The sequence below is a fragment of the Anser anser genome, assembly GCF_964211835.1.
Source record: "Anser anser genome assembly, chromosome: 5".
NCBI classification, from domain to species: domain Eukaryota; kingdom Metazoa; phylum Chordata; class Aves; order Anseriformes; family Anatidae; genus Anser; species Anser anser.
In genome coordinates this window covers 38,136,378-38,163,132 of record NC_139725.1, presented here as the reverse complement: position 1 = coordinate 38,163,132, position 26,755 = coordinate 38,136,378, and the positions used below count along the sequence as shown (strand labels likewise).

The following is a 26,755-nucleotide window of genomic DNA, read 5'->3' as shown; positions in this document are numbered from 1 at the left end:
TATAACGCAGAAGGAAAAATGAACTGTATTGAAAAAAAAACACAGCAATTTGGTCACCTAATTATACAAATACAAGTACTTTGTTACTCTGTTTCATCAGTATAGTGCATGCACACACACAAATACTGCTCAAAGAGAACGATATTGAAACTAGAAAACGGAGAGAAGAGCACTCTATAGTTTCTAGGCAGGGGCAGTCTAGTTACAAGACAAAAAATACAACTTATTTGGTGTATATTTTGATAGCCCATTCTAGTAAGCAATATCATCTTAGTCTTCTCAATAAAATTAATAGTGGATAAACATTCAGAGATTTGAGTAGAGATTGCATCATATAGAGTCTCTCAGATTCTTCCAGATCTCATGAGTCTTCAAAGTGGGTTGTGAAAGTGTTGTGAGAGAAGAGTTTCTGCTGATTTTTTTTTCCCCTGCTTCTAATTCAAGCTAGAGTTTCTGTGAAAATGTTTCTTATTGTGGCATTTTATCATTGGTGATTTAGGTCTTGACCCCCAAACAGAAGAAATAGTATGAAGAAAAGATAAGGAAGCCTTTCTAAATATGAAAAGTCTTTTTGTTTCTGGTTTGGTCTGATATTATGTGAAATTGATTCTGTTTGAATTAGAGACCAGAATTTTAAATGTATAAGGCAACTCTGAGGCATATGGGTGATCAGTAGGATTTGCCTCACTGTTCTGTAGCTATTTCTCTCTCTGCATCTTTAGGAACTTACTTATTATGTTTAAAAAAATCCAGCATTACTAAGAAGTGTGCTAGAGGCTGAAAGTCTCAGCTGAGGGTTTGGCTGACTGCTTCTGATCCTACCTCTCCTGCAGGTGAGACACTGGGGGCTGAGTTGTACATGTACCTTATCTTGCACCCCAAAAAAGTAAATCATCACAGTCATTTTAATGCCAAACAAGATTTCTCTCTGCTTTCCTAGGTAACATTTGCCATGTGTTTTGTGGTATGATATTAACCTTGATATCGGAATCTCCTGATTCTCAAGGCAAGTAGAACACAAAGGGTGGCAATGCTGAGCCCCCCTTGATTCCACTCCTAGTATATTCCCTTGGGTGTTGTCTATTCTGGACTGTAGTAGCTAGCTTAGTTATCACCTAAAACTGCCTAATTCCTACTGGCTGCATTGAACATATTTAAGCTGATGTTCAGCCCTCATTGAGGAAATTTTGCTTTGCAGAAATGTTGTGAATCTATGAAGTGGGCTGATAATTTTAAGAAAGCACTTGATTGTAAAACGCTTTGTAAACATCATCACATATCTGCACAGGGAGATAGGAATATTAAGCAATACATTTTTTCTGTGCAGCGGAACTTAAGTTGTAAGGTACACAGACCTGTTAACATCTAGAGTTAGGAGGAATAGTAGCTGCAGAAGAGAAAATAAATAAAATGCTGTTTTCTGTATCTAACTTAGTAGAGAATAACTTCTTTAGGCCAAAAAATACATTGTTGAGCTGCGCATGTGCTTTGGAGCCACAAACAGAAACGGAGCTCACATACCAGAGTAGTTAGTCCCAGCCAGTTTCTGTCTCCAGCATATCAGCTCGTAAAATTTCCCGTCTTTTGCAATAGTAATAACAGCATATTCTGTAACTATTAGGTTGCACAGGAAAACTCAAGTGTTTCAGGTCAAATTTTCCACACAAAAAATACAAACCCAGTTAATAAGTACACATCTAGAATTCTGCTCAATATATAAACTATATTTTCTATCTTTAAAGTTTTCTTATATGTACGATTTTTTCAGGTTTCTACTGATCCCTCAATATGCAAAGCAAGTGTGCGAGTTTAGGCACATGTTCTCCCTTCGACTTCAATAAGGCTACTCATGCATATAGTGTCATCCACCAGCTTTGGTGAGACAGGGGCTGCAGAGTGACTTTTTACATTTAGGCAGAAACTTTTGCACAGAATGCCTTTTAAAGAAGGGTTATGTAGCTAGCCGTGTTGCATACGTAATTTGGTAAATGTGATAAATGTGATTATTTATTTTAGAAACTTTCAAGCTGCAAAGTGCTTCTGCTTCGTACTCCTGCAATTTGTACATTGGGCTAAACATAGAATAGGCCCTATCGTGACCATTATTAAGGTACCTTATAAGATTTTCAAAACTGTATGTCCCAGCCTACGTAGATGGGCTGATAGACATCTTTGGAAGTCCCTTTGGTGACATCTGTAGGTGCCTGCATACAAATATGATCTTGGGTTCACAAGAGACAATGACAAGATCTGGATCTGAGCAGCTGCGGGACTAAAATGGAGCAAAAGAGGTTGTATTTGAAATTGGACTTTGGATTTAGAAAGCTGTTATGATAATAGGATGAAGGTGAGCAGTTGAGGATCTAACCCTACATTTTTCACAAAGTATGAGTTTGCTAAACGTAAGTCTTTGGTTTGAAATTATTAAAAAGAAAATAGGAGAAAAAAAACTGTGGTGACTTCTGTGGTTATTGAAATTTGCAACCATATGTTTTGATGTAGCATGTTGGTCATAAGAAAATTTTGTTAATAGCAGGGGTTCTCTCTTAATCTCTCTTTCCCCCCCAGAAATGTTTCTTTGCAAGTACAATTACATAAAACACTTTTACCAAGCTATTTCAGAAGGACTCACATTTTCTTTTAGGTTGTTTCTCTGATGGTTGTGGCACAAAACTTCAATCACGGCTGAGTTTTTTGAATGCCCCCACAACGTGTCTGGTAGCTAAGACTGAATTCATTTTCATGCTGCCTTTTTCTAACGTGCTTAGGTAGCTTCTTCATTAAAAAATTATTTAGATACCCATGTTTGCCACTTTAGAGACATTTTTCCTTTGAATTACGATCTTTCCACTTCAGTACAGAAACACTTGCCACCCTAGCTTTTCACCAAGAGACATGGGCACAAGGACAACTTCACTGAGCTGCAGCAGTACAGGGACAGAGGTTGGATCATCATGGGCAAGTATTATATATGCAGATGAGTGATGCTGCAGTAAGCTTAAAATTCTCCTTTCTCTTCTCCTTTCAACCGTCCTGTGTTGGTTGGTTTAGGGTTTCCTCTAAGATATTGCATGGGTGTAGAGATTTAACATGATGTACCATCATTCTTGATTTCAGCCCTGGCTCGTTTCTGTATTTAATCATACCATTGTGTCGTATATTTGAGCGTATTTCTGGAGGGGTGGGAACTCTGACCCTGACAAGGTATAGACTAATGCCTCTTGGCAATGCTGATATTCCAGCCTATTCTTTTCAAAAGGAAAAAAAAAAAAAGAAAAGGGAAAAAAAAAAGGCAAAAAAACAAAAAGGCTGCATCTTAGGATTCTGGTTGGAACAGGCTATGTTTGGTTTTTTTTTGGGCTAGTGAGCCATGAGAGAGGCTAAAATGGTAGGGAAGTGCTTGGGGATGTTAAAAGACAACAAATAAACCCTCTTTATGACATCTTAATGCTCTTACATATTTCTGACGAAAAACTACTGCTAATGTGTTAGTGTTAGTTCTATTGCTTGATTAAGTAGTTTATAACTTTATAGTGAGACGACAGGCTGCCAGGTACTTCTTTCCCAGTGAAATACAGCCTGACATTCAAAACCAGAGGCCTGTGTTTGCCAGGTTGCTGTATAAGGGAGATCCTAATCTCAACAAGATAAACTGCTTAAATAAAAGTTGATGAAAGAACAGTCCGAATAGAGGATTACACTCTCGCTGTTTTTACAGTGCTTTGCTTTAGGACAATTCTTTGCTTGTATCCTTGGAGAAGTCAGTCAAAGAGCTGCAGTTTTAGGTGTTCTCAGAGTTTTATTAATCATGATTTTTACCCAGCTAATTTCTGTTCAGTTCTTGCATATTCATTTTGGGCTTGGAAAGAAAATATGGGGAAAGGGTTAAGAGCATGCTTTGCTCTTCATCTGTTTTAAATCCGTAAATGTGAGCCCCTGTGCTGTTTCTAGGTTTCAGATTACTCCCTGTGATTTATAGGAAAAGGCTGTTCTCCGCAAGTTGAAATCCCATGTGTTTCTCTACCATTGTAAAACAACAAATCTTTGAGTATGCTTCCAGTTGCAAAAATTGCAGTTTTGAGCTACATTTGTAACTTTTGTTTTTGTTTTTGTTTTTTCTTTTTCGGTATGATGGCATTGACATGGGAAGTGAGGTCCCCTTGTCCTAATGCTATCCATGCAAGGTTTTACAATGCTTTTCACAGCAGCTTGCACAGACTGTAGCAACACCATTGTGTTTATAGTCTTCTATCACTCTGCTTTTGGATGATACACCCACTAAAAAGTGCAGCTGGAGGCAGACACGTATCGTTCTATATAAATTACATGCAGAGCGCCTACAGAGATGGCAGGCCAAGAGCTGTGATGACCTAGCAGTCCGTGTGCTCCCATTCACTTCATATGTCTCATGGTGTAAATCAGTGCAAAATTTGGCCTCATATTTTTCAGTTGATTTTTGTGGGAGTGAGGTATATATATATATACCTTTTTTTTTTTGAGTTGTCTCATCATGTAATCGTGATGTGGTGTGAGTTCAGAATGTAATGCTTACAAACAGCTTCACAGCAGTGACATCCATCTTCCCTTTTCCATTATGAAATGGCAGGAGAATTTACCAATCACTCCTGTGGTAAAAAAACAACATGGAAAACGTTAAGGATTTCTGAAATAGTCTTATCACTAATTTTGGTAATGTAAATATTACTAATAAAGTCAATGGCCTTTTCCTTTCAGATGTTTTTCCTGCTGTAATTCCTGTCTCTGCAACAGGAGAGCTGCTTTATTTTGTCAGTTGGAACCGTGCAATTATTTTCGTTTGCTTTGAACAGCTGAGATGCTCTCTAGGTTTAGCTACTTGGCCTTGGTAGAATAGCATGAAGCTGCAAAGGTGTATAACTGAATCTAACTTCTTGCCTATGATTTATGAAGAAAAACTTTTATTTGTCTCTACTGACCATTATTTTAGAATGCACTGTTACTGAGATGAGGAAAAAAAGTGAAGGAAGTTCTGGCTGAAGTCACAGTGTGAGGTTAAATAAGTAGCAATGCAATGTTGTTTTGACCTATAGATCGCCAGTGAACTGCATCAGTAATGGATCTAATAAAAGCCTATTTCTTTTGTCTCAAAACAAAAGGTTAAATAGGATGTTGTTGTAGTATTACCTGATGTGTCTTAATTAAGATGGGGGATACAGCATGTATTGAATTAGTAAGTTCAAGTCTTATGTAAAGTGGAAATCAATAAGCGAGACTTCTTAATGAGTCCTGATCATACTTTTAATTTTTTTTGCTACTTGTATTCTGCCTTAGACATTTTTGCATATGGGTTGTACCTGGTACTTATTCTGAGCAATGCAATTTAAGCTAAATAGAAAAGCCAGTCTCAGACTTGAGTTTGCAGTGGTCTGGCAGCTCCCTAGGATGAATACAACAAAGAGCTACCTTGTAGTGTTAACAACTTGTTGAGCATAATGAAGTAGTGTAACAGAAGCCAGTTTAATATCCAAAGGTTATTGTAAGTTTAATAGGCCAACAACAGAGAAACAAGCAACCATAGGCAATATGGTTATTTCTTTCCAGTATCACTGATTTTAGCCCTGCGGATCCTTGTATAATTCAGAGCCATGCATGACAAGCTCTGAAAAACAAAAAAACAACAGCAAAAAAAAAAACTTTTAACCAGATGCTGCAAAATACTAATATTCATGTCTTCCCTTGTGCAGTGAACTACAGCTCTATTGTCTTCTATCTTCAGCTTCTTTGGAAAAAGAGTTTAACTTGTCAGACAATGTCTGGAAGACAATGCTGTATACTATTATTTTCTTATCTGTGATCTCATTTGTGTCTAGTTACTTTTGTTTGGCTTTGAAAACATGTAAAAATAGTTGGGTTCTGCCTCAACAAGATGCAGAGAGTGAAGAGCTGACTGAAGATTTGCTGTGATTTGATAATGGGGAATTCATCAGATTAGGGAAACATAACCAATTCTGACAAAAAGTGGACTGTTTTTTATATTTGTCTTTCATTTGGAACAGGGGTATTTCTCTCCCTTTCAAAAATAGTTTTGTTTTCCTTTGTTTTTTCCATGCATTTTGTGCAACTCTTTATACCCTGTTAAAAGACATAAGTAAAAACAGAATTGCTAAAATATACAGTCAAAACTGTTTAGGATGTACAAGAAATATTATGCTTTTCTCTGATTTGAACACAAACTTTTATACTAAGGGTTATGTTCTTAGCTAGCATCATCGGTAGAACAGAAATGAACTCTCTGATGCTACATCTGTTCATCCCAGCATAGCATTAGTCCAGAAAATGTAGATATCATCTTTATTCTAGTAGCTACAGCTATTTATCTTACTTCTAGAAGTACTGTGTATTTGACCATTTCACCCAAGAGAAGTTGAACAAATTAGAGGCTGGAACTCCAAAATCCTATGCTGTTTAGCTACTCATAATCGTTTTCTGTAGCTGGAAATGAGTTTTTGTTTTGTTTGTCAGGATGTGCTGAGGAACAGAGGGACAGCTGGGGATGGGCTGGGAGGTCAGCATGCTAGAAAACCTAGCATTTAATGATGTGCTTATCTTCCTTATCCCATAGCCAGTCTTCCACTACCACATAAACACTTTGCAGAGAGCTGTTCCTGAAAATTTGGTTGCGAAATGGTTCCACCTTGAGTAACAGCAATATAGTCCTTGTGCAGCAATACAAATATTAGAGAGTTTATACTTCAGATAAGTTATGTAGGTAACCTGGTGAGACTCATGGTCCCTATCAGAAAAACAGCATCCAAAGCCATCTGTACTTTGTGCCATCTCTTGCTGATCACATGGCAGTGGTAACCTGTGTTAATTCTGGGTCAGAAAAGCAAAGCTTCTTCCCCTTTTCAGGCCTACATTTCAATATACATTTTAGAGTGCCTTGATAAGAGCATATTTTAAAGGGCCAGACTGATTAGCTGTATTTTCCAGACACACTCTGAGTCTCAAATTACCATTAATGCCTTATACAAGTCAAGTCAAGTCACTTCAGCTGGTTCTCCCCTTTCCATATTAACCCCCATCTCCCGCTTCCCCAGCACCATCTCCCAGGCCATCCCTGCAGACCTCTGGTCAGCTGCCACCACTACTCATAGTCTCCCAAAGCAGCAGAAAAGTCACAGTGCTGTGCTAAAGCCAGCGTGTGTGCCTTTCGCCTACATATCTTATGTTAAAAAAAAAAAAAAACACCACAAACACTAACACAGCCACAAATACAGTGGGAGAATACAGTATGGGGAGGAGCTTGGTAATGTTAATTCAGCTTAAGCTAATTACCCTGGGGCTATGTTCACATTCAGTAAACAATAACCAAAATGTTTACTGCTTGAAAGTTCACCAGGAGAGTGGATTTGACATTACTTTTACGCAGTATTCTTGCAGAGCAATTTATGATTTTATTGTCACTCAGAGTCCAATGGAAAGTCAGCCTCCGCATTCCCCTAGGTAGGAAACAGCAGTTATATTAGGGAATGCGCAGTTAAGTCAAAGCAGCTCATATTTTTAAAATTCACCACTTCAAATAGCCTATTCTGTATAAATTGTTAATGCAAAAATCCTTATAGAAGTTGTTTGCTGCTGACTTCGAAATATTCAGTGCAGATAAAGTCATATCTGTTCAGGTGCAACTGGCAAACATGAGTGAGAGTTAAGTAGGCATCGATCTTTCATAACTAGATAACTTGTTCACCTGTAATTACTAGAATGCCTTTTCCTATAAGACCAAAGAAGTTTGAAAAATGTATTGTTCCTGCTATTTGTGATTCTCCTTTTTTCTTTTTTTTCCTACCCTGAACATAGTATCTATTATTTCAGCATCCTTTTTGCATTTAAACCTGTGAAGACCCTGGAGAGTGAGCACTAGGGAGATAGCTGCATTCATTTCATTTGTGTTGTTAGTCATTTCTAATTTTGCTTTCTCAAATAGATGGGAAAACTAGAGGGCAAAGCCTAGTAAAAAATGTTTGTCCATTGAAAATAAACACATTCATACATTTGAAAATTTCTGGGAGCATTTATATCAACATTAAGTTTGGCTGAAGCCCATTTAATAAAGCTTTGCTTTTGTAACTGGTTTACTCTTCAAGTCTTGTCGTACTTTTCTGACACTTTGGGGCAGCTTTTACTAGTTTGTCCTTAAGGTGATTTTTGTGAATTGCTTATGGGTGAGGGTATTTTTTGAGAGCCCCTGGTAAACACGTAATGATGGCTGCAAAAGTACATCAGAAGTAAGCAGCAGTTGCCAAGCTCTAGCACCAAAAGCAAGAAGTTCGGTAGCTCACATTATTTGAAAGAAGCAGTGATCCTGATTTTGTTCCTGGGTACAGTGTGCAAGCACTTCCTATTACAGGACACACAGCCATGCAATCTAATCCATCCCAACTCATCACATGTAAAATGTTGTCCAATAACAGAGGCTTCCATCAAGCGTAATGTGTAAGGAATGACCGAATGTGTGAAAAGACGAGAATAACCTTGAGCCACAGCAAATTCTATACCAAAAGCCCCTAGAGGGCTAACGATGAAAGATTTCATTAGACTTAAATGCACTAATGAAATGGCTTAATGTAGTTACTCTGAATCTCTTCCACCAGATTTTGTTACAAGGACAGATTTTCAGTGCCTGAATGGAAAAAATATTTCAGTTCTCATGCACAACATATTATTAAAATCTGATGTGTTAAAGATAAAGTTCAAGTCTAAATAAAGATTAGTGCCAAAAACTTCAGGCCAATCAACTGCAGCCTTCGTTCTTAATACTTTAGCTCTGTCTTAAGTCTGAAATTTAAGAAGACTGCAGAGAATTTAAATATGTTTGAAAACTGAGCTTGACTTCAAATCAGTGTTAGGTTTACTGAGAAGAGGGTATTTTGTAAAGGATATTGTAACTCAGTGACTTTCTCCTACTGAGTTTTCCTTCTGGTTAAACTCATTCTGAAGAGCGTTGTTGACCTTTTCACTCCAATAATATCAGTGTCCTTGTACGTGGGGATGTCTGTGCCAGACATTATGGGCCTGAAAATAATATGTTCTACAAATGAACAAAATACAAGTGTTACAAATAGGAAATTAGCACCACCTTTCCTCTGTCTTGTTGCTTTAATATTTCTGTTAACACTACAGCAATATATGGAATACCTTTCTAAGATGATAAGGGGGACACGCTTATAATGGGATTACTAAGGTTTTGATATCAAATTCAGCAGCATTTTAAGGACAGTAAATATTTCTAATTAGCAGATTTCTTTTTTCTATCTAGTTCTTTACTGAAAGACTTGTGTATTTTAGAACAGGGATGAATCTTACAAAACTTCATTAAAACGAACAAGCAAAAAGCTTTTATTTTTCTTAAAATGTGAAACAACCAAATCACGCAACTGTTTACTTCCTGATGTTTGCAGGAAAAAATAAAAAAATCCATTCTTAGAATCTTAGCCTTGGTCCCGAAAGCATTCTTCTGGGGAAGCCCTGCTGATCCCTTAGCAGGAATGAGACAGCAACGTACCTGCACTGCAGACAGATGCTGGCCAAAGCCTGGGACCTTCGCTGTGGCTGTCTGTGAATGCAGGACTGTGGAATGAGTCATACCTTTGGGAGGGTACTGAGGTTTTGGCTGTGTTGTAAAAAATAAATAATATTGCAATACTAATGGCTCTATTACAATAGAAGTTTGGGGCATTTATAAATATATAACTTTCCAACCAAATGTGAATGTCTGTAAAAGTACCTTAAGTTCTTCAGTATGCTTGTTTTCCAAATTATGTGAAATTCCAGTCCAGATTTCTGATGGACTAATGAAGAGATCGGGTTTCCTCCAAATGGCTTGTGGTAGGTTAAGTAACCTAACAACAAAAGAAGGCAGAAAAACTAATGATTTCTAGTCATATTATTCTGTCAGGCTTCCTTTTGTAGTTTGGGTGCTCAACCCATTCCATTTTGCTGCAGGGTCATTTTCTTTGTCCTCATTCCTTTTGCTTCAAGGAGTGCCTGCATCAACAACAGGTTACTTTTCCAGTGCACAAATAAAGCAAACCTCATTTCCAAGTGTCAGAATAGGAATAATTTAAGCTTGCATGAAGCTATTGACCCTACTCCTACCAGGATGGGTTTCTGTTATTGATTTGATGTTATATTCTCCTTAATCATTCTAGATAATCCCTACAGGTTCTGACATTTTTACTGATTCATGGGCAGCTTCAGACCTTAACTGTCTGATTTTAAGTCCACTGGAAATGTTGTGTAGTATGTGCTGTGTTCAAGATCATCTTGATGTCTTATTTATATTGAGGCAGAAGTATATCGGTAGCCAGTGAAAGCTCCTGGCAGTTAGTGGCTGTGCAGTATGTTCTGTATGAGGAGCTGTTGGTCTTGGTCCGAGACAGGACAGTAGATATTTCCGGCCATATGGCTGAAGCCCAAATGAACGTTTGAACTGTAATGTTCTTCCTGCCCCTCCTGTAACTGATCCCAACACTGGCACAGGGGACAGTGCAACGTGTGGTGCTCCCATTGCCTTTCTAGGTTACATCCGTGAAGTGGAAAGGATATTTCAGCTGTTTGGGCTGACTTTCACCAACATGAAATTCATGGAAACAAAACTACGAAGTACTACTTGAAAAAAATAAAGTCTTTTTTTAATCTGATTTTTCTTTGGAAAAGCTCATGCTGAGAGGTTGTCTAGCATTGGAAGCTGTAATCTTTAGGTTGATTTTACAGGCATGAAAAGCTACTTAAGCTTATTTTTGAAGGTAATACACTGGAGTTGTTGGAATCACTCAAGTGGTGATTGGCAAATCACTTCAGATGTTGGTTATTGTGAGGTTAATGGGCATGGTGAGAGTCTAAGCCTGATAAATTTTCCCGACAGGAAAACAGCTTCATTAAGCAAAAGGTGAAAGCCTTTCCTGCTGCCCCTGTTACTAATGCACTTACCAAACATACTTTCTACCAAAGTTAGGCAAAACCAAACTTGCAAGAAGTAGGGATTTCATTTGCAGGAGAGCTTAGCTCCCACAGCTAAATTGAAACAGGCAAGCTTTCGCAAGTATCCCAGTAGTCCCTGTCTGAAAAGGAAAATTCTCTGATTCATGATGATCCTCTGATTCATGATGACCCAGCTCTAGCATGGACAAGGAGGTGATGGCACTGCCATCAGAGACATGGTCTGCACAGACATAATTTTCCCAAGGGTGTATCCTGCTTTCTTTGAGGATCATGCGCCATAAAGGTATGTTGCTTCTGTATCTAGAAGCACTCTCAGATGACGTAATTTCCTGCCATACTCCTTTAAAATAAAATAAAAAGTCTTCATGAAAGTCTCGTTCAGAGGATAACAATGCATTGTGTGGCTGTTTGGCATATAACGACACTGTATGTCCCCCCAGATTGCAGACAGTCATTCTGTAACTAGAATTGAGAGATGTCACGAGTGGCTGAACAAACAAATATCTCCAGTTAATGTTTAAGCTCTCAATTTACTAAAGCATTTGTTACCAGTTTGCAAAAGAGATCAAACAACTGTGAATCATAACCTTGGCTACTAATTAAATCCTTTATTCCCTTCTCTCATTGCAGAAGCATTTAATCTCAGGGAAGCAGGACAGCCTGTTGGGCAGAATTAGATTTTACAGCATAAGCAGAAACAAGCTTACTGCAAGGTTTCCTATTGCAGTTGGAAATGTAAAGGAACAAAATGAGAATATTAACTTCCATTCCTGGCATCGAAGTTCATGTTAGCACTGAAAAATGATTGATTTAAAATTACTGCATTGGAAAATCATTTTGGTGGTGTAGTATTGTTATTTCACTGAATGGTGAATCTCATTTTTATTATCCTACTGCCTTGCGTACAGATGAGGTTCTGCACCTAGACAGAAGATGAGGGATTTGGTGTACTTTACTAGTGACCGTATGCCCCAAAGAAAAGTGTTTTAGTCAAAAATAATGGACTGTGAAGAACACCCCAGAGGAAATGAGGCATAAAACAAAATACTACAAGCAGTTTTACTCCAATTGAAATGTATTTCTATTTGTCATAAGATGTTGTTGTGTGCATTATGCTGTGTATATCTGCATGAAAGTTATACTATTATACCTTTACTACCTAACACCGAATTCAGCAGCATTTATCTTTTTGGCTCTAACTCTGTGAGGTAGAACTTAAAAAGATAAATGCTTTATTTCCTTCTGGTTTTGTGGAAGTTGTCCTTGTCGCGAGCAGTGATGCAGCAGGGGCTCTCGGAATAGCGACACCAGTAACTAAGATTGGGCTGACTCAGTTCACCGGGAGTCGATCCAAGAAGGCAGCTGGCCCGGTTAGAAGAAGTGAATTTCCATTCTTATAACGTGAGCATGATGTTGCAGTCAAGTGTGCATGAGAGGGGACCTGGACAGAGTCCTGTGAAAGCCTTCTGTGAGGTATTAATAGGGAAGGGCCTCCCATACAAACTCAAGCACAGATTCAGGGAACGCTGCGTAGTTGTTGAGGCACAGTTACTCCTAATGAAGGCACATTGTGGTTGGTGGACCTGTGTTGAAAAGCTTCACGTTATTAGTCTGAAAAGCAATCCTATTTTATGTTATATTTGGAGAAAGTACTTTTTTTCTGTCATTATTAAATTTAAGTAATGTCTGTAGCAAAAAATCTACCTGATAGGACAGTATCTGCAAGTAGAAAATCAGAGTGTTTTGTTTTGTTTTGGCTTTTGTAGTTGGAGAGAGCTATTCTCCCATAAAGAGTGAGTTTTCAGAAAGGCTCCACTTGCTGTATTGCTCACAGGACAGGCAACCACCATTGGCACACACAGAACTTCTCTTTGCTGGGAGAAATTTGTCCTGAGGAGCTACCTGAATACTCACTGATGCTCCAGGCTATATTTAACTAAAGAGGATTGGGTAATAGCATGCTGTAATATACTGAAGACCCAAGCTTGTACAGGACTTAAATACGATTTTTCCATCCTATAGTTGAATATGAACATAGTCAGGTTCAACACAGGGAGAAAATATTGCATAGGGACCTCTTCGTATGCCTACCTATCAGCATTTTTAGTAACAATTTATAATGATAGAACAGCTGGAATATCTAAGTAAGGCCAGCTCTGCTTTGTCTGCTCCTTCCCCTAAGCCATCACTGGAAGTCTACTTGGGAAGAAAATTTAAAATGCCAGAAGTTCACCGCTGAAAAACAAAAACATTGTCATGTCGTTGTCAATATTGTCATTTAAATGTGTGGAGAATAGTAATAGAGTGAGCAAGTAGGATAAGTCTTCAGCACATTTCTTATATATTTGTGGGTTTGTTTTTGTTTTTTTTTTACTGTTAAGAAGAAAAAAATTTAATTCTTATAAGCTTTAAAAATAATGAAAAATGCCAAATATCTGTTGCTGTTAACGAACAGATTTCTTTCATATGCTTTATGAAAAATAATTTTCTCATATACTCTGAAAATTTATATGAATAGCAAATTCTTGGTTTTGGATTTTCTTTTTTAATTCTGTTTTTAGTTCGTGTGCACGAAAATGGAGATATATTTGTTTTAAGACACTCTGGATTTCTATATGTACGCTTCCAGTTCAGTTTGGGGATGCATGTCGATGTAGAGGTTGCATTCAGCTACCACAGTATCATTTGTATTGTTTAGCAGTCTACTTGAAAATCTTCTAAGTGATTTTTTAATGGTTTTTGAAATCCAAATTCTTTGAGTGAAGGGGCATATTGCACAAGACTTAGTGAAAAGAAACGAAAGCTGTAATTCTAGAGTGTGTGTAAAAGCTCTGCATGGCTGAATATGCAGAAACTTGACAACTCTTTTTTATTTTTTTTTTTGGAAAGGGAACTGGGAAAGACAAGTGGAGGTTTGCTTTGACATAGAGGTTATGTGGACGCCACTTTTTGCTGTGGCATGTGTGCAAACCTAGCATAGAGCAGATAAAATCCTGGATTCTGATAGCATTCTTGGGAGGTGGGGAAGGTCAAAATAGGAGTGTGCTGCACACACGGGACGAATCGCTACTGCTAATGTTACACATCCATGCGTTGGTGGAGCAATTTCTGAAGGCTGCTATTTTACAGTTTGGAAAGAGATGGTCCTTCACCCCACTCACCTGCTTCGTTTTCCCCACAGGCTGCGAGAACATCACCGTGCTGCGATTAAGGTGATTCGTAGGATGCAGTATTTTGTGGCAAAGAAAAAGTTCCAGGTGAGTTGTGAAGAGAGAGCTGCTTTTCTAAATAAGCCCTTTTATTCTCCTATTTTATTTTCTTCTAGAAACTTTAAGAGACAGACACAATTCATTTCAGTAATGGTGAGCTACACCCACTATTCTCTCCCTCCTTGAATAGGGTGGTTGTTTAGGAGCACGCTAGTCAACTGTGGACACACTGGAAATACGCTAAACTCCTGAAATGAGGTCTGAATTAAAATGTTATTTTCTGCTAATGGACTTGACCTCTAACCCTCTGTTATCGCTCTTTCTTGCAGTGCAAGCATTCTCATGTGTCTGCATTAATTCCAAACCGTATGTTACTGTTGTGCTGAGTCAGTAGAATTGGAAATTAAAATACTACCTCAGCCTTGTTTCTGTCTCTTTGCTCAATGACAATGAAGTCCTGATAAGAAACTGGGATGGAAATTTGTTAGTGTATCAGAAGGTTTCTGCTTCCTTTTCCCTTGTCCCATCTGCATTGGTAGGAGACTTCCTTCACAGTTTGTGAGATAGTCAGTTCTCTTTACTCCTGTCACCCTCACCAACAAACATTTCCAGTGCATCACTTGCTGGGATATTGCAATACCATGAGCATTTCACAGTAGCTAATTAACCTGGTTGCCTGGTCTGAATAAAAATTTGTGACTGCAAACTTTCTAAGAACATGGTTTTTAAATCAATTTAACTAATCCAGCAAAAACACACGTGTCAATAGCCTTCACCTTGATTTAAACCATGTGAATATATCTATATATATAAGAAATATATTACTTGACTTAAAATGAATTAATAAGGGATAATCCCCGGAGAACAGGCTTCATAGCTGAAAATGCAAAGAAAAGGGGGAGCTTAACTTCCCACATCCATTTTCAGGTATAACCTTGGCACTATTGTGTATAAGAGACTAAAAAGCTTTCTCACCTTTAATCTACACCAAAAAAAGGCTGTGATGGGGTGGTGGATGATCCTTTTTCTTTCAAATATTTGAAGGGCACAAAGTTTAGGAGGAAAAAGATGATGGTAATTAATGATCCAAGAAAGCATTGTTTCTGTAAAGCAAAACTTGCTGCTACTTAAAGCCTGCATTCTGACTTCATCGCTGAAATTTAGAACCATTGTCTGAATTCTTTAGTAATTTTCTTCCTTGAATCATTGTATTTTTCCTAAAAATCATTAGCCAAATTATAGTTAAGGTTGCCTTACTGTTTCCCAAATTTCTTTCAGTTGTGGATAATGTATTCATACTGTAACCATTTAGGCTGAAATCTCCCATGACAGGGATTTTCTTGGAGAAAGCACATTCAGAAAGTTTCTGCTAGCAAATTTTACCTGTTATTTTTCTTAGACTGAAGTTAAGAAAGCCACGATGTCCAGACTACTTGGAAATACTTTCTGTAGTCATTTTGTTGAGAAGCTCCTTAATGCCTGATGGTCAGTACTTGTAACTTGGAAAGGGATGTGGCCCATTCCAGTGATGTGTCTGTTGCTATTCAGTGAAAAACAGCCCAAATGTGGCCAGTCGCATTAAACTTTAATTTATTCTCATTCCGCAATCTGATTGTGATCCTTTGGTCTGTGGTAATTACAGAATCATTGCTTTCATAAATTCAGAACATAAAATATTTGCCACAGTATTAACTAAGCTACTTAGAAACAAGAAATCTACACATCATGGATCTACCTCCCAAGTGGTGTTTGTCAAAAACAGATCTGGAAAATGCCTGAACACTGTGTGCAACATTATCCACCTGGCAAGTAAATGAAACTCCCCTGCGGCAGATGACTTGATAGAAGCTGAAAAAGCATTTGACTGAATAGAATGGCACTATTCAGTTCTTGCTTGAAACTTGTTTGTACTCGGTGTCCCATTTGCTAAGCTGGCTTCTCAGTTGCGCTCTCACTTTCTCACCTGCAAAAGACCTCTTCCTGGCCATCTACAAAAACCCTTAACAAGGGTTGTCTCCTATCCTTCTTTAGTAGTGTTTATGCTTCCTGAGCTATTAACATGAGCTGTTAGTAAGGAGCTAAAAATCTAAGTTAAGCTAAAGTGAAATATCTCAAGTCACTACTGCATTCAAGTGATACACTGCTGTTTCTGTCGGAAGCAGAGTCTTCTAGTACGGAGATATCTGATACTTCTCCATAATTTCTGAATACAAGGTTATGACCGAGTTTAAAAACTCTGAGAGCACCGAAAGCACAGTTTTCAAAAGCAACTAAGTAACCTAATGCACAAAGTCACCTTGAAATTCTAGCCACAAGGTGCTTTTGGAAATCTTTCCCGTAATTAGGAGATAACCCCTGTCATTATTCTTTCCTCCAATGTATGTTGTAAATCTGCTTTGTTCTATTGTATGCACATAAAATAACCATAAGAAATTAAAATGTTTAAACACATGCCAAGTAATGACTATATAGTTTGTACTAACCAGTCCAACACAATACCTGAAACTAAGGTAAAGAAGAATATGCATTCTAAAAACTTAATCTTTCAGATTTCTACATAGCAGCTGTTTTCTGATAGATACTTGCCTTTTAAACATTGTGTTTATGTGAAAAGTAGCTTCCTAACAGAAAATTCAGATTTTTCCTTTACCTGTTGGAAAAAAAAAAAAAAAATAATTTCAGTTGAAGTCCATTGGACTATTCATGTTAAAAATGAGCTGGAAGAAGTAACTGCAAGGTCGGCACTTAAAAGCAGAATTTTTTAGACATGCCTCCAAAGCTTTTGGCAGGGAAAGCATAGGAAGAAGGGGAGGAAGAGGAAAATTTTGCAAAATAGGTCTCAGCATGAACCCAGCAAGGTTCTTAAACTATACCAGCTGTTTGCAGGATACACCTGTATGTCTAATTTTGTATAGATACTTTTTTTTTGAAGACCTCAATCAATAACAAGTGGTGATGGCACCACAAGGACAAATGTCAACTAGAAAACAGAGACTTCCCATTTGAAAAAAACGACAACAACAAAACAAACAAATAAATAAATAAATTGAAACTAAACAAGGAAATTTCAAAGGCCATGAGAAGTAATACTGTGTGAAGCATCAAACATGTACATCATTTCCTCTTTAAATGAAGGGGACGGATTTACACTGTGTTTTAACAACCAGGTCTGAATACAGTCCATATGATGTCCTTGTAAGAACCCAGCATAACATTATAAACAATTAATACCTTTTTTATGGATGTGTTTATGCTCTTGTAAAGGGGCTGTAACAATTACAAGGTCTGTAGGACTGGTTCAAATTGTGTAGGAAAGATCTACTAGTAATCAACATGAGTCCTGTGTGTCAGCAAAGGTGAATGACTCACTGTTAAGAAAGGATTGTGTAGTTCATAGGGAAAAGAGTACTTAGAAATTAATGGTTTTCTAGGCTTTGTTCACTCTTCATACACAAAAGTGAATTTCACATATTAAGTATAAATCAGGTATCTTCATCGCAGTCTAACCTTATAACTGAGTTTCAAAAAGCAATTCATCATGGTTAGTTATTTCCATTAGGTAAATTCATGGGTAAGTAACATTTGTCTTCCAATTAGGAAAGCTTCTAAATGTTTTATGACTTACGCACATGGATACAATTGTGTTGTCCACCATATACCCAGAGACCAGGAATTTGATCTGATTTCCCATTGTCATCTTTAAACATTTTTTTTTCTTTCCAGTTCCTTTTTAAAATATGTTTTTAATTTGTGTTGTGCTCTTCACTATGGCAAATATTCTATACATAGCATAAACTAAAAATACAGTTTGGAGTTCCACTGATGACATGAGTAACTGTTGCCTGGTTTGTTGTGATTTCACTGGAAAATCTTGCATTTATGCTCTTATAATTCATCACCTTATGTAATTCGTTTGTCATGGTATGAATCATGAATTGTGTGTGTAATCTTTTCTAATCTCCATACCGGGCTGTAGCAAACAATGTAGTTCAAAGTGTCCTTGCTTCAAAGGATCCCAGACCCATTTTATTTGACTGTTACTGGGTTACATTTACCAGTAATTCCCATTGCAGGGATTCCCCTTTCCCTGGTCCGTCTCTTGGGAAAGTTCTCTCTGAATGCAGCCACAAGGGAACAGCAGTGTGTATTTGTGCACATTTCATATTTGGCATTGGCTTTTGTGACTTGCAAACTTTCATATATGACGGGAGAGCCTGTTTCATGTGGGAAGATTTTTGCCATGAGTATTGGTTAATTAGCAGAGGGAAGAAAGTGGAGAAGAGAAGAAAAGCTGTGGGGCTGGCTTCTACAGTTTTCTTCAACACTCATCCATTACCTACTGCAGTTTTGTTTTCCACTTACAAAACTAACAAACTGTTGTCAACAGCAGCAGCATTTTCTCTTGAAAGACAAGCTTTCACTACCACATAATTACAGAATAATCAGTACTGACTATTAAATACCCTATTGGACTAGAAAATTCAACTTCATTCATAAATTCTGTTTACTCCAGGTTTTCAGTTTTTGTTTTAAAGAGAAAGAAGCAGCCTGGTAAATGGAAAACAGGCAGTAACCTACTTAGTATTTTACTATCAGACTCCTGCTGCAGAGTGCGGGGAAGGCAGGATGAGGTGTGCATGCTTCTTTTCTACTAAACTGCTTTTCTGAACCTGCAGTTTTCAAGCTGATCCTACAGAATAGCCTAGTGGTGATTTATTGCACAAAAATAATCCAAGACCTTTTTTTATTATTATTATTATTTTAAATACCACCATATTTACAGTACTAGTCCATGGACAAGACTTACAGCTTATGCCATCGTTGGGTCAGGCTTCTTTCTCTGGGGGTGTCAGCTATGACTGAGGTGTGTGTAAGCACTTGGGTTTCCTGGGAGTTCCTCTGTGTGCTCTGTGGTGAAATGGAAGCAATTCTCGTTCCTGGCTAGCCTGCCATCACAGAGTATCTCACAGGCACCCAAGGTTTGCAGTTGGCTTCTGGGAATCTGGCAGACTGAAATGTAATTTGCTTAATGAAGTGATATTTTACTGGAAAAGTAAATATATTGAGAGAGAGTTTTAAAGATGAAGTGTTGAACTCTAGTTTTGTAATAGCAGGTGGAATAAGAGCAAAAAGTGACAGAGGCTAACAAAAACTATTATTTTGATGCAGAACACTGATTTTCAGAAGATCCACAGATTTTGAAGCAGCTTAAGGCAATATTAGGAGATAACGGATGTCAAAGTAATTTAATTGTAAGATAGCTTAACTGCCACTTCCAGTCTATCTAATCCTTATCCAGTATTTCATTTACTGAACAGCAAGACAGTATGATAGAGCAGAGATATTAAATTACCTGTTAAATTGGAAATTATTCCCTCAAAAAAAAAAAAAAAGAAAGAAAGGAAAAAGAAAAAGAAAAACCACCAAGTTTTTCTTTAAGAGGTGGGAGTGTACTGTAGTGCATTTATATTATAGGAATTTTTCCTGCATTTAACTGAAGACTGCAGTGATGTTTTCAGTCATGTTTTTGGATGACTTCTTCAGCTGATCGAGATAATGTTGAAGGTGGTGAATTCATCAGTTTTTACCAAACCTTGAAAACTTTCTACACAGCATCTATGGATAGCATAGTGAATGAGTCAGAAGTTATCAGTTATTGTTACTTCGTTGTGCCGTGTGACAGTGTTGAATAGGATCTTTAGGAGGAAGTTTCCTTCCACAGGAGTGTGTGAAGGGAGCTGTGAGGTGCCGGCTGAGCGCGGCAGTTGGAAAGGCAGGAAACCCTCAGAAGGCGCAGCGGTGGCATGGCTGAGGGGAGCGCGAGGCTTAGGGGTCCTGGTGGTGCCTGAGGGGCTTCTGCACCCCAACACCCTCAGGCTGTGTGCCCTGCATGCCTGCAGCCTGCTCTGCTCACGGCCTCTTCAACCAACAGCAGCATGTTGAACAATTTTCTGTCAGGTGTGTGGTGGTGAGGAGGTGCAGACATGGCGGCCGCCAGCCAGAAAGTCATGGCCTCTGCTTCTGTTCCTCCGGCAGCCTTGAGAGGCCTTAATGCTGTGGGGTGAGCCTAGGGCTAGTCTCTGAGGTGGAGGGCAAGAGCAAGCACACCTGTGGGAGTTGTGCCACTGTAAATGAGCTGCTCTGCCTGGTGGCCAAGCTTCAGGACAAGGTGAGGAGACAGAAGCGTCTGAGAAGGTGATAGATCAACAGAGCTGTGCTCTGCCCCCTCTGGTATGCACATGCCAACCTAGCATGGCCACTACTGAGGCAGGTCTGGTATCTGATCTGCATCAGGATGAAGGCAGCAAATTGAGAGACAGCAAGCCATGGAACCGTGTTGCTGCACAGAGCTGTGAGAGGAGCCTCTGTCTGCCCTCTCAGCTTCCACCACAGAATAGGTATGTGGCTCTAGGTATGGTAGCTGAGGGATGTGGAAAGATGGTGGAATAGGTAACAAAACAAGTTCTCTACCAACGTCAGATCAAATAAATCCTCAAGTGCAGCATCAAGACCAGCACTGTGAAGAAACAGCAGTTGTAGCTGTAGTTGACTCCCTCCTGAAGGAAACAGAGGCTCCCACCTGCAGACCAGACTCTCTTTACAAAGGAGTTTGCTGCCTCCCTGGTGCTAGGATCAGAGATGTCACCAGTAAATTTAGGAGTTTAGTGCAGCCTTCGGATTATTACCCACAGCCTTCAGATTATTACCCACTCCTGATCTTTCATGTGGGTGCCAACAATGTCACAACCAGAAGGCTGAGGTCTGTCTGATTTCAGGACCCTCTCTACAACTTCCTGAGGAGGGGAAGTGGAGAGGGAGGTGCTGGTATCTTCTCCCTGGTCACCACTGACAGAATGCATGGAAATGGCACAAAGCTGCGCCAGGGGAGGTTTGGACTAAATATCATTCTTTACTGTGAGGGTGGTCAAACACTGGAGTAGGCTTCCTGCAGAGATGGTTGGTGCCCCATGCCTGTCAGTGTTCAAGAGGCATTTGGACAACACCCTCAATAAAATGCTTTAACTTTTGGTTAGCACTGAATGGTCAGGCAGTTGGACATGGTATAGGACCCTTCCATCTGAAAACCTGAAATTCTATAATTCTATAGTTTTAGGTGTTTCCATTCAGTCTAACCTCTGAAGTTTACACTCTTCTCTTCCCTTGTCTCCTCTTCTCTGTTGATTTAGAGCATCTTTGGTTCTTCTCACATGTAGTTCTGGTACAGATTGGATTCCAGTTTCTAGATGTAGGATTAAGACATCGGTAATTCGTTACCACATTTTGACAATTTCATTCAGTAGCTTTCCAGTTAGCCTCAGTATTTCTTGGTAAAAATGATGGTCTTTGTTTCTAATACTATACAAAAGTGTTTTTATTGCTAATAGGTCAGATTATGATTTTCCCATGTATGGAACACAAATTTCAGACGCAGGGCTTTCTCCCTGGTCATTTCTTGCACCAGTATTTTCCCAGTGGACTTGAAAGCTGAGCCAGGCTTTCTGTAAAAGGAAATCAGCATTTCACCTTCATCCAGGAGTCTGGTTTAAAGTTCCCACGGTATGAGCTGAACTGAGAGCTTAGGCTGAGAATAAGGGCTTGCTCTTGAAAAAAAGTGCTTTACAGGCCAGTGGTTGAAGAGTATGAAACTTATTTCTAGAAAACACTAAGATGACCACAAAGTTCTGAGCAAAGTACCAGAGATCCTTTTTTTGGTCTCAAGTTCAGTAGATGGTCTCTTTAAAGGCATGTAGATCTGCAGTAACAATAATGCAGATGAAATTGGAACTGTCATAATTATTCCATGATAAATATATGATCATGGCAACAATCAAACTATCTCAAAATTTTAAACAGTATTAAATGGGTTTTAAAGAATTTTCTGTTTGCTTTTGAAAAAATGTACACTAACAGAGATCATTTGTATATCCTTGTGGCTTACTGGCATATTTCTGATTTTTATTTTACAGCAAGCTAGAAAGCCCTATGATGTCCGAGATGTTATTGAGCAGTATTCCCAGGGTCATCTGAACCTGATGGTGCGAATCAAGGAGTTACAGAGGAGGTATGACAACTGACAGGGTTATAAGTGCTGTATTGGTATGACTGTGCAAGTTTGCAGAATACAAAAATTGCATTCAAGTAACATTTTGTTTTTACAGATGAAGGAAAAGGCAGATTGCCTTAAAAATCTGATGTCTGTGACTTACTATTTGCATTATACTTGCATGTATTGCCTCAGTCCCAGCTTGCTCTGACTTTAGGCCATAATCCCTTAATGTTATGGGCTGTGTACGTACAGAGTGAAATACCATCACCTGCTGTCATAGAATTGCACTTGAGAGTAAACAAAGAGGCAACAGATGGATGCTGTAAGTATGCTGCAGTAGACCAAAGAAAAGAGGAAACAACGATACAGTTGATGTGGAAAAACAGTGAACGCTATAAAACTTTACAGTGGTTAAAGAAGCTGAATGCCAATCTAAGTTTAATTATTTTTTGTTGTCGTTTTTTAATTTCAAACTATTCTTAATCCAAAGTAACTGCTTCACTTACAGTACAAACCACAACTTTTTTTTTACCTTCATGCTGCTTCTTTGTGAGGAAGTCTCCCCATTCCAGCTAGAAAAGGTGAAGATGCCACTTCAGGCTGATAAAAACTAAAAATGATTCTTTTTTGTTTACAGGTTGGACCAATCCATAGGAAAGCCATCTCTTTTTATCTCCGTCTCAGGTAAATTACTATGAAGGAGGTGTCTACAGTTAATCTGATGAGTAATTTGTGGAAAATACTTGTAAAAGTACTTTTGATTTTGTTGAAAAATTTTCAAAAATTTCAAAAAGATCCAACCTGATGTCATCTGAAGTTTAGACATACAGTAATGTTTAGTTATCAACACTTTTAAATAGGGCTGTTCTTATTTAAATATTTAAAGCAACTATCACTGGAGTTTTCAAAATGTTAACTAATCTCTCTGAGACTCGCTCTATTTTCAGTAAAATGGCATGTTATAGAGTTCCTGTGAAATTAGTAACATTCACACAAAGCTTTGATATTTTTGAAAAGAGAACAGAAAAGGAATGCAAGGTACTGATTTTGTCTGGTGACAAGTCTGGGTAATCAAAACTGTATTAATGTCATTTTCAAACCTACATTTCTCTACAGTATATAGAAAGGAAAAATAGATAAAACATTATCCAAGTGCATTGTTGAAGCAGGCTGTAGATTTTTTTTTGCATAGTGTCAAATTGCTTCTAAAACGCAATTAAAATATGAAGTAAATTGGGAACAGTTTTGTTTTCCTGTGTTAAAGCATATAACAAAGGTTGAAAGTGCCTGCCTTTAACTTAAGAACTTAAGGGTTATTAAAAGCCATGACTTGGGCTAGTGCTATAAAAAAAGAAAAAAAAAGAAAAAGAAATTTACAAAAAAAAAAACACCTGCCTTTAAGAAATAAGCTACCAGCCTGGCAAAGGTATTCAGTTACACTGCGTTGGTGGGCTAGTTATACACACCCTGTTGTGGCTTACTGCTATTTTGTTATAACGCCATTTATTAATTTGAAAATGTTTCTTGTTCAACAGAAAAAAGCAAAGATCGAGGGAATAACACGATTGGTGCCAGGCTGAACAGAGTGGAGGACAAGGTAAGCCTCAGGCTGGCAGTGAATAAAGATATGTTCTGTGATTGAACAGTGCTTTTTTCATAGGATGCAGGAAAAAACTCAGCTTAAAATAGAGTTGAATGCCTGGCTTTTCCAGGTGATGGAGCATAATTTTTGTTGTGGATTACATTTTTGGTTCTTTCTTGCCCTTTTAACAGAGTAAGAAAAAAAAAAACATACTTTAATTGATTTTGGTCTCTTTTGGGACTTGCTTGGTTTTTTGATTTTTAATTGTATATGTTACACATGTCTCAATGCTCTACTTCCTTCCTCCACAATAGATAAAAGGTTCTGTTCCTTTAATACTTCAGTATATTACAGTCCCAAGATTTCCCTTTGATCGTGACTCTGTTGTTTATATAACTCCACCTACAATTCCTTGGAGAGCGCGAGAGCAAACCTTGTTCTGTCCTGGTTTTTATTCTCTGTGACAAATGGAGTTTCTCCTTTCAAGTGACATGAAGCCTGAAAAACTCAGACTTGTTCTATAATTGCAAATTAACAGTTAAGTGCCTTGTAACGCCTTATTTCAATGTTCATTGTTCTTGAAAAATCAGATGATAGGTAGAGGCTATGTCATTGTTTAAAAAAAAAAAAAAAAAAAAAAGTTTGTCCATGTTGGTGTAAAGGAAAGTGGAAATATTTTTAAGTATCTTGAGGAAAACAGCTTTCTTGTACAACTTGCACTGTGTGATAACTTCATGAAGAATTTGTTCTGAAGAAACATCCAGCAAATATTCTGCAAACCAAAAGAGTTATGAGCAAGATTTGCCAATGGATGCAAACTGAACACCCTAATCTGTATTGAATCACTTGTGATGTGTCCATTCCATATGCATTTCTCCTTAAATGCATAGGATAAACTTGAATGATGTTACTCAGAACTGTACTTCTATCTATTGTAAATAAATTGCATTTTAAGGGGAACAGGTGCCCTTTGGTATACAGGGTGACACACAGGGGGAGTGAAGTAGAAAACAGGAGAGCATACTGCATTTTGCACAAAGATGAACCACTGTGCAGTGCTTGCTCGGATCTATGGCCGGTAAGTGTTCTTACAAATGGAAGCTTTCTCCAGAAAGTTTGGATTACATTTATTTATTTTATCTCCTTAATGTCAACTAGGAGTGTGGAACTTGTGAATATGTCTTGTGAATAGTGACAAGGAACAATGACTTTTCAGTTTGGGCAAACAATTCTCAAATGACAGCTAAAATAGATTCTCAGTGCTGTTTGTAAAATCTTCAGTGAGCGTGAGAAAGTTTTGGTGTTGTGCTGGCTCAGAGATAATCTACTCGGGGGTTATTAATTACTCTTTTTACATCCTTACAAGTAAGTACACTGAATTTACGGTGACTGTTTTTTTATGTCTTGTAATGGGACAGTAAAACACTCCCTGTTTAATTTTAGTATAGCTGGGTTAAATTTTAGCCTTGTTTTAAGTAACAGACCCTTCTTTCTTTGTAGTTGCATGAGGTCATTTGTGGTTTCAGAGCTGCATGTTATCTGACCTATACAGCTAGTCCTATCTGCAGGAATTTTATCTGAAAGTAGCTGAAAGGCTAAAAATAGAGAATTTCAGTTGGACTAGGCAAACAACGGTGTACATGACAGCACCCTGGAACTGGTGAAATCACCTTTTTACTGCAGCTGCAGATGGTGGCCAAAGCTAGTTTTTTGGTATTCTTGATCTCCAAGGCTGACTTTCTCTTTTCTGTAAAGTACACAGTACATGGGATGATTTCAACACACAATAAAATCCTTCCCTTGCTGAGTGCTGTATGAAGGGTATGTAAATCAGCTGGTTTTTAAGGTAACTCTCTATTTTAAACACTTAGCTGCATCCCATTTAGTTTTGAAATAGTTTTGAATCTTGGACATCTGAAGGACAGATTATCAACAGTGCAGGCTACTGTGCAGCTTCTAACCACCTTTGTACATTTGAAAAACATCCTTTCAGACATTTTAAAATGAACTGTAGCCTTCTGAAATTCTTTAGATCCTCCTGCAGCAAGGAAGAAATTGTGTGGCACATTATATCCCACAGGAATAAGCTGAGTTCTTCTAATAGATCTTCATCAGCGATTGTCAGTACACTTGCTGCAGCAGAGGGCTGGTGAACAGGTGTCAGAAAGTCTGTATTACACCTTTCTGTGTCTCAGAGTGGTTTATCAGCCATGGGCAGCTCTCCAAGTGCTGCTGGGAGCAGCCTGAACCTCCAGTGCAGCTGGTCCATGCCTCCCTCTTCCTCTGAGCCTCACCAAAAGTACAAGGTTGCACATGAGCCATTTCCAGTTGTTGTGCGCAAACACAAAAAGGTTGTGCCAGAAAGCTTCCAGGTGATGCTGTGCTGTTTAGCCTTGAAATCCTTTGCCTCATCAGAAAATCAAAGAAAAGCCAAGTTTCTGAAACTTCTGGGCGCTTCTGTTGATGGGCATCTGCTGTTGGCCCAGGATCTGTTACAAGCACATCACAGAGGCAGAATCCAGTTTCATTTTAGGTCCATTCCTGTAGGCTTTTGTGGAGGTGGATTTTGAGTTGAAAGCTTCTACAAATAAAGTTAATTCTGTCTTCAGGAGTATCTAATCGTGGCTGGGGACATCCTGTCACTCTTTCAAAGCTTTTCTACATGTTGTAGTGAGACAAGCAAACGTGCTCTCAAGGCATATGTACGGCTGGCAGTACACAGGAGACAACACTTGAAAAGGAAGTTTTTAAAATAAAATGTTCAAACACAAGTTATTGACAGGAATTATGATGCTTTATGGCACAAATCTGAACTTCCATGTATTGAAATCAGGAAAAAAAAAAAAAAGTTTTGCCTTCTTTTAAGTTTAGAAACGTGTTTATTTGAGGGGAGGACCTTTAGCAGAAAACCACTTCCATATCCTTTTTCTATTT

General features: G+C 38.3%; 1 protein-coding gene across 9 annotated transcripts in view; it reads left to right on the top strand.

Moving 5' to 3' along the window:
* KCNQ1 (potassium voltage-gated channel subfamily Q member 1) overlaps positions 1-26,755 on the top strand; it is a 409,094-nt gene that overhangs the window by 280,312 nt on the left and 102,027 nt on the right. For 7 of the 9 annotated variants that reach the window (XR_014585268.1, XM_083838814.1, XM_083838810.1 and 4 more), the window contains 4 exons: positions 14,165-14,240; positions 22,160-22,254; positions 22,877-22,923; positions 23,775-23,836. Coding sequence is in view for 6 of the 9 variants with exons in the window: in XM_083838814.1 (XP_083694940.1) it covers positions 14,165-14,240; positions 22,160-22,254; positions 22,877-22,923; positions 23,775-23,836 (280 nt within the window). In the remaining 3 variants the exon portion in view is untranslated. Of the gene's footprint in view, positions 1-14,164; positions 14,241-22,159; positions 22,255-22,876; positions 22,924-23,774; positions 23,837-24,135; positions 24,900-26,755 lie in introns of those variants that run through there. The other 2 variants (XR_014585267.1, XR_014585269.1) reach the window with 2 other exon arrangements.